The 8,259-nt window shown below is 31.2% G+C and overlaps 1 protein-coding gene across 1 annotated transcript; it reads left to right on the top strand.

Moving 5' to 3' along the window:
* The first annotated feature begins 3,811 nt into the window (after positions 1–3,811).
* On the top strand, positions 3,812–8,010 carry LOC131032077 (uncharacterized). The gene is made up of 4 exons (XM_057962997.2): positions 3,812–4,057; positions 4,239–4,495; positions 6,584–7,035; positions 7,398–8,010. Exons 1-4 carry the CDS (start codon positions 3,951–3,953, stop codon positions 7,653–7,655), a joined length of 1,074 nt encoding a protein of 357 aa, XP_057818980.1. The 5' UTR covers positions 3,812–3,950; the 3' UTR covers positions 7,656–8,010.
* The last annotated feature ends 249 nt before the right edge of the window (positions 8,011–8,259 follow it).

Below are 8,259 nucleotides of genomic sequence, written 5' to 3'. Positions count from 1 at the left end.
TAATTGATGCTTTGGTCCTAGAGGCAATCATTCACAATTACATTCTCTCCTTAGTTACACTAGGGTTTTTGGAATTTCTAGGAAGATGTTCTAGTAGCGGCTAAGAATTCCAATAAGTTTAGATCCTACCATTTTATCACAATACCTAGAAAAAATTAAAAGGATAAATTATTGTTATTTTTAATTAGTTGGTGGAATTATTGCCATCTAAGTAGATTTCACCACTATAATGAAAAATTTGTGCACAATGCACAAATATGGCTATTTGATTTTGGGTTCCCCCTTCTTCCCACCATATTATGCTCCTCATATGGCATGTAGTGGCCAAGTATGCTAGTTTTGATCATTAAGATGGTGGAGTTCATGATTACATTGTTGGGGGTGGCAATGGGCCTTTGATCTAACTAGATGGATGGTAGCACTAAGGTGGCCTATAACCTAGGGAATAGCTAGGCTCCATATTGTCTCCTCTCTCTTTTTTGCATGTATATTATTTCATGTAGTTGTCACTTGAGAATGGTTACATATTGATCCACACTCCTACTTTTAGACTTATTTTTATCTTTTGTGTAAATCTGTATAATAAACCATACAATTTCCATAGTCCATATTGATTAGCTCGTATTATTTTGGATTTGACTATGTAGATTTGTTTATTACCAGCATTTCAGATCAAATTCCATGATCCATCATCAAGACATGAGAGAAAGAGAAGAGAGAAATGAGGATTTTCTAAGGGCCGATAGGATCTTCCTTTTTTCAATGTCTATATAAGTGAAGACAAACCCAGATAACATCGGCAACAACGACGTAGATCCGTGACGACCTCTTAATATTGATGATGTAGATCCACGAACATCAAAGCAAACAATAATTGATTAGTTACAAAACCAAAACCTAAGCATCTGAAATCAATAATATTATTAATGAGGGATGGGGGACAAGAGACTCAACCTGCCTCTGAGTGTAGAACATTTGATGAGGGACCTCAACTAACAGTGGGAGGAGTCGACTAAACAGATGGGAATAGAAGCACACGATCAATTGACACACAAATTGAGGTGTTAGATGAGATAGGTGAGATATAAAAAAATTAAAATATACTATAAATAAGGTCTTTGAGACCAATTCAATACGGTGGAGAAAATCCCCCTCGAGTTAAAGCAAAAGCTAATAAACAAATAAATTAAAAAAAATAATCCACATAAAAATTCTTGGTTTCCTACAGGATCGGGATCGGAAAATAAGGAAAACTTCATTTAAAGTGTAGTCTAGAAGCTTCTGTAGATAGTGATTATACATGATAGACTTTGACTTAGCCATGCGGGCGCAATAACGAAATTTTCGCTTAAAAACAATTTAATATTTGTGAAGATAAGATGAAAGTCAAGAAAGAAGAATCTAGATGGGAAATATCTTTCCATTTACACAACGCAAAATATTCGTTTCTTTGTTGTATTTGTCGGGGGAGGTACGAACCCACGGTTTCCATATTAAAAAATAGACTTAGATGAGTTAAGGCCAAGGGAGTACTCATCATATTGACCGTGGTTATTAATGAATTAATAAAAAATAAAAAATAATTTATATTCTATTTTTTATTGATTAATAAATACGGTCAAAGGTTTATTTTCTATATAGACAAAAAGTCTCATCATAGTATTAGAGAGGCATTGAAGTTATTAATATTGCTCATTCAAATTAAAAAGTAATTTATTGATAATAAATACAAAATGTCAAATTTGACAAATGTTATATTGAGAAAGGAGTTACCAACTTCTTTATTTGACACAAAGCTTAGTGTAAAACAACTCCCATAGACTAGTCTAAAGGAGTTACCATGTGCTTTGCCATGGACATTACTACTAGAAGCACCAACTTCGCCTTAAGGAGTGCCGCCACAACTTTGATTGTCAATAGAGCCCCTTGACATATTAACATCCAAAATGTCTAATCTAATTTGATTTGATGCCCTTTTTTTAATGGGTGGAGAGGTTAGCTAGAAAATTTTGATCAATGATAAGAAGGGTAGGGAGAGCCCCACATACAAGAAGCAAAAGATGGATAAACCTAGGAGTTCGATAAAGATTCTACACTACACTAATTAGTAATGTTTTAGAATCCCACCTTAGTAATGTCTCAATCTTAAATTAGTAATGCTACAATCATAAGCTATAAGCATGATAAGGATCATAAACATGTAGACATATGAGCGTAAGATAAACTTGTAAGAAAAACATGTTAACATAAGATATAACATGAGAAGTTTTAGGAACCTCATAATGTAAATAAGTATAAGACATTATAAACATGGAACATAGGTACTACAAATACATCATAAATATGCAACATAGGAACACATGAGGTAACAAGGAGCATGTGAAACTAGAAGTGAACATGAAGCATATGAAGATATATGTGTCAAGTAATGCATAAGAAAATGATGAAGTCTAAACAAGAGACATAGGAATCATAGTCCATCCAAATATATAAAAAGGTGTCGTAAAATAAAACATTAATGAAAAACAGTACACAATTAAAACTAGAAATACACAAACAAACATTCTTATTTATCAATATATGGAAATATTTGTATCGATGAGAGTCTAAAAGTTGATAATCTATATGGTTGTTTTTATACTTTTATCAGTAAATGCTAGCTTAAAAAAATATCAGCACATCGACATACTATTTTTTTTATGACACTTCAAATTAAACTTGTCATAACTTAAATTTGAAATGATAGGATATAATTGTTTCTAATTTTTATGATTCTCTAATCCTCTTCTAACCTTTATTCAAATAAATATTTTTATTTAAATTATATTTTCCCTACCTTTTCTATTAATTAAATAAGTCTTTATTTATTTAATTAATTCATTAGTTTTTTCCCTCAATAACACTTGTCACTCATCTTTTAATTTACCTTTAACCACTTTTAATATTTTCTTATTTTTCTATACCTACCCTCTAATCTGAGCCGACCATTTATCCCTCCACTTCTTAATCCTAGCCCTCCATTTTCTAGGGTACTCTCTATAAAAGATGCCTCTTTCTTCCTCTTTTCATATATAGATTTAAAGTACAAGCACCTACACTCATCGAATTGCATACTCAACCACATCCATCCTCTATTGAGCTCTTGTGCACTCGTAAATTTTGAGAGCAACCATAATATCAAGTAAGATAAATGGAGATAGGAGGACAAGGGAGATTAAACTCGGGGAGGGAGCATGTGAATGGTATAATTTAGCTTATTTTGTGTTTTGTGTGTTCTTTGGTTCTCTATTGGTTTTATGTTGGATTTCATTGTAGAAGTAGAGTTTACTGATTGATTCCTTTAAGTTTTACAATAATTTTGATATCCAAATCTAGCATAAACACATATAATTATGTTTTAATTATTTTTATTTATCATCTTTAATTATCATCTTTTTGCAAATCAAATTATAGATAATCACAATTAAAAACTTTAAAATTACCATTGTTTGTTAAATTCTTTGTGAGAGAAATTAATATATTTAATATTCTAAGAATTTAATTCCTTTCATATGTAAATAATTGTATTTTCATTTATTTTATTTTTTTAACTGTTATATGACAGATAGGGGTGGTGAGAGGTTTCTCTACTAGAATTCCATGACTAAAATTGAAAGAGAGGAAGCGGACAGAAGTACAAAAGTATATTCCCCCTAAAATTAAAAAAAAAACATTTAATAATTTTATCCACAACTGGCTGGCAATTTCCATTTACGACCAAGGCAGAATACCCAAAGTCACGGTCATATTACGGCTGACGTGACCAAACCTCTCTACAGCATAATCTTCCTAACTGGCCAGCGTTATTTAAACCTCTCTATATCATATACAATTTCACGCATCCTTTCATAATAACGGCCGCTGTGCACATTCAATATCGGTCTAGGAAGTATACACAGTGAGTATCTGTCATGGCAACAGTACAGAAAAAGCGCGTGGTGGTTGTGGGAGGTGGAATTGCAGGCGCCACCGCTGTGAAGGCGTTGGAAAACCACGCAGATGTTACGCTAATTGATCCGTATGTTTTTATTTTCATTTCCTTCTAATTATTGATTGCAGAGGCATTTTATTTGATTTCAGGCAAAATAAATGTAAAGCTTAAGCTAATATTGATTAATTTATAACAGGAAGGAGTATTTCAGTTGATTTGAGACAAAATAAATGTAAAGCTCAAGCTTATATTGATTAATTTATAACAGGAAGGAATATTTTGAGATCCCGTGGGCTAAATTGAGGTGCACGGTAGAGCCAAGCTTTGGAGAAAGATCTGTGTTTCTGCACAACGAATATTTGAAGAAAGCAAAGCTTATAACTTCTGCGGTAACAAATGCTACAGAGGAGGCCGTGGTGACTGCCTCGGGACAGAGTGTAAAGTTTGATTATCTGGTGCTCGCCACAGGCACTGCATACGATGGCCCTCGCACTAAAGCAGACAGACTCGGGCAATTTCAAGCAGGTACATATATTACTTGCATCTTTGCTGTGAAGTAGAAGTCTGTATTTGCTTAAATTTGATAGCTAGATCACCGTATTATAAAATAAAATTAAAGATTAAAAATTAAGAGTATAATTGCTTAAATTTGATAGCTGAATGGCTGTATTTATCATTTTTATTGTAAAATAAAATTAAAGGTTAAAGAAACTTAAATTTGTAGTTCATAATTCTAGATTGAATATTTCAGTATTAGTTATTAAGTTTTTACAGTTCATAATGTAAGATTGAATATTTTAGTATTAGATTAGTGTAAAAATAAAAGTAAAGATCAAAGAATTTTTTTGCAGTTCATAATTTTAGATTGAATATTAGATTATTAAGTTTTTTCTTTATGAATGTTTGGGATCATACTTGATCTGTTATCAGAATGAGCAAATGAGAAAAAAAAAAGATTATTGAAGTGTGATCTGGCATATGAATGAAAAAACTTGCAAAATCTAATTCAAAAATATTCAATTGAACAATTAAAATTTTAAGAAGAGTTATGACATAAAAATAAAATTTCAATAGACTCATTGATCCATTCCGAAAATGATCCAGAGGCTTCCAAGAATGATCCAGAACAATTTCATCACTTTGAACTTCTTCTGGATCGAAAGCCTCTGGATCATTCTGGGAAGCCTCTGCATCACTTCTCTTATAAATTGTAATATTAAAATGAATAACTATGATACAAATTAATGTCAAATTTAAATTACTTCACCTTTCACTGACTCTTATACAAATTATACGAAAAAATAATCTAATTGAAAATAGGCAAGTCTTTAAACTATTTGTTTATTCTTTTAAGAAAGATAATCTATTTTGACTATTTTATATGTAATAGTTAATTTTAAATATAAGATATAATGGTTAAAAATAAAGATAAATTTTATTAAAAAATTAAATAATTATTTATTATTTTATATTAAATAAAATATAAAATTAATAGACCAAATCAACAATACATTTTAGTCCAAGGGGTTGAGCTTAGTACTCCAATGAGGGACACCTTTGTGTAGAATTCTAAGTTGTGACTCTTGGTCTTCCATTTTTGTTTAAAGTGGATTTCTAAGTTGTGACCCTTGGTCTTCCAATTGTTGTTTCTAGTTTGGATGCTCCAATGAGCAAAAATGAGCTTTGTGATTCTATGATACTTAATACAAAAACAATACATTTTACTATAAAAATAAATAAATCTAAATATTAATTTTTAAGATTAAAAAATAATTTGTATATATGTATAATTATAATTTGATTAGTGAAATGTTTGTAAATTTTGAAATTACAAAGTGGTAGGTAGGTTGTGAGGTTGGCAACTTATTAAAGAAAGGATTTCTTAATCTTTAAATATATATTTTTTATTGCAAAAAAATATGCAATGCATAGTTTAAAAAAAATAATTTGTTGTAGAATCTTTTAAAACAATTAATAAGAATTAGATTGTTACATATTATTATTAATTGATAATAAGTTAATAATTATTAATAATAAATGTCAAAATTTTAAATTTGATCTATTATGATAAATATTTAAAACAATTTTATTAAAATATTTAAAAATTAAATTAACTAAGTTTTTATATTGATATAAAAATAAAAATAATTATATCTTATCATTTCAAAATGTACTAAATAAATTTATATTTTATAATAAATATTCTAAATTAATATATAATATATATTAGTATCATGAATTAGAATACTATATTACCTATTTTTTATAAAACATGTAACATGTCCATTGCAATCAATTTATAAGTGCCATATAAAGTCCAAAAATGAAAAAACCCCATATACACTATCAAATTCCACGCCTGGTTGGAAGAAACGATTGCATAACAGATTTAGTGCACATAACAGATTTAGTGCACTTTTCAGATTTCTATATTGAACCATCTTTATGAAAATGAAGAGTGGAGCCATTAGTATCCAACGTATAAAAAATTGGTAGTAGGTTCTCAGGTGAAATGCTGACTATTTTCTAAAAAGTAATTCCTCTAACAGTTGACAATCTGTCGTTTTCCCTTTTCTAATATATTGAATTAGAGTTGAGGTTTTTTTTTTTCAGACAGCAAGAAGATTAAGGATGCCAAAACAATTTTGATAATTGGAGGAGGACCCACTGGAGTGGAGCTAGCTGGGGAGATAGCAGTGGACTTTCCAGAGAAAAAGGTTATCATTTTGCACGCTGGGTCCAGGCTTCTTGAATTTGTGGGAGAAAAGGCCTCTAGAAAGACTCTGGCCTTCCTGAAGAAAAAGAAAGTGGAAGTGCATTTCAATGAGCGCATTGATCTTAACAGCATTACCGAGACCACAACAAGCTTTACTACAAGCAGTGGAAAGACCATCCACGCAGATTGCCATTTTGTGTGCATTGGCAAGAGGTTAGGATCCTCCTGGATGAAAGATTCAATGTTTGGAAATGCTGTGGATGGACGAGGCCAAATTAAGGTGGACAGCTCCCTGAGAGTTGAAGGAACAAGTAATGTGTTTGCAGCTGGAGATGTTATTAATGTCAAGGTATGTGGAAATTCTGTTATTTCTTCTCTCCTAATTCATATGTATATAATTTTTATATTTTTCTAACAATCATTGTTTATGCTGTTTTTGGATTTAATTTTGTGAGATTTTTTGCATCAATGTTTTGAATCACATTCTATGATCTATCATCAAGATGATAGTAAACATAAAGAGAAAATAAATTCAGATGATAGATCACAGAATGTGATGAGAAAGGTTGCTGCAAAAAACTGTCACACAATCAAATTCACAAACAAACAACATACACAATAAAATAGATTGTGAAAATCTATCGACATTGGTTCTAAATAATCCTTAACTATTAAGGATTTCTAACTTTAGAAATGTGTGTGATGGTCCAGGAATTGAAGCAAGGAATGTGTGCACAGAAGCATGCCCAAGTGATTGCAGAGAACATCAAGAAGCTATCAAAAAATCCCAAGCAGAGTAAATTGGGCACCTACAAAGCAAGTCCAGATATGGCCATTGTGACTCTGGGAAGAAACATAGCAATGGGGCAATTCCCCTTTGGGACATTCTGTGGCCGCATTCCCGGCATGATTAAGTCCAAAGATTTGTTCGTTGGTCCTACTCGCAAAGGCCTTGGTCTAAAATCATAATCATTCATAAAGAAAACCAGAGCTATATGGAGTCCTATTGTACTACTAAAGTGTTTTTTTGTGCTATCATGTGCATCTAGGAATAAGCTATGTTGCAGGGTTGTTTCAAGCTGAAATATTCCTTGTTCGTAAGCATAGTATCAACTAAGAAAGTTTGTTGCAAGTCAGATATCAGTGTGGTCGGTTCAGTTGGTGCTTATAAAGTTGTCCCGACTTTTCGTTTGTTGATTTGATTAGAACTTAAAAGTTTGTATTTCTACAGCAGCTTTGACAGTGCTTCATGTTTGCATGAATTTTTGTAATCATAAGAATCCTTTTACGTATTGCAAAGAAGATGGTTTTAATTATCTAAAAAGAAGCCAACGAAGTGAAGTGAGATGTATTTCTAACATAATCTGCTTGAAATGTGGTGGATGCCTAATCATGGAACTTTAAAGAGTTTTGATTTGCACTTTTGTTAGGCAGGGATGTGTAAAAGTGAATGTACTAAAAATATTGCTAGCCTGAATGAGGTTATTATCTATTTAGTTATTAATGGGAATTTATTCATATCTTAGGTTTACTTAAATTCTAAGTTAGTTGTCTTTGGTGGCATTATGGAAGT

Source organism: Cryptomeria japonica, chromosome 4 (genome assembly GCF_030272615.1).
Source record: "Cryptomeria japonica chromosome 4, Sugi_1.0, whole genome shotgun sequence".
Taxonomy (NCBI): domain Eukaryota; kingdom Viridiplantae; phylum Streptophyta; class Pinopsida; order Cupressales; family Cupressaceae; genus Cryptomeria; species Cryptomeria japonica.
The sequence above is the reverse complement of the archived record's forward strand: the minus strand, read 5'-3'. Positions and strand labels throughout refer to the sequence as shown.

What these genes read in the sequence shown, in the direction of transcription:
- LOC131032077 (XM_057962997.2), top strand. Translation starts at nt 3,951, where the DNA reads ATGGCAACAGTACAGAAAAAGCGCGTGGTGGTTGTGGGAGGTGGAATT. An exon ending in ACTCGGGCAATTTCAAGCAG is followed by an intron (nt 4,496 to 6,583) that starts GTACATATATTA and finishes TTTTTTTTTCAG; the next exon opens with ACAGCAAGAAGATTAAGGAT. An exon ending in GAGATGTTATTAATGTCAAG is followed by an intron (nt 7,036 to 7,397) that starts GTATGTGGAAAT and finishes GTGATGGTCCAG; the next exon opens with GAATTGAAGCAAGGAATGTG.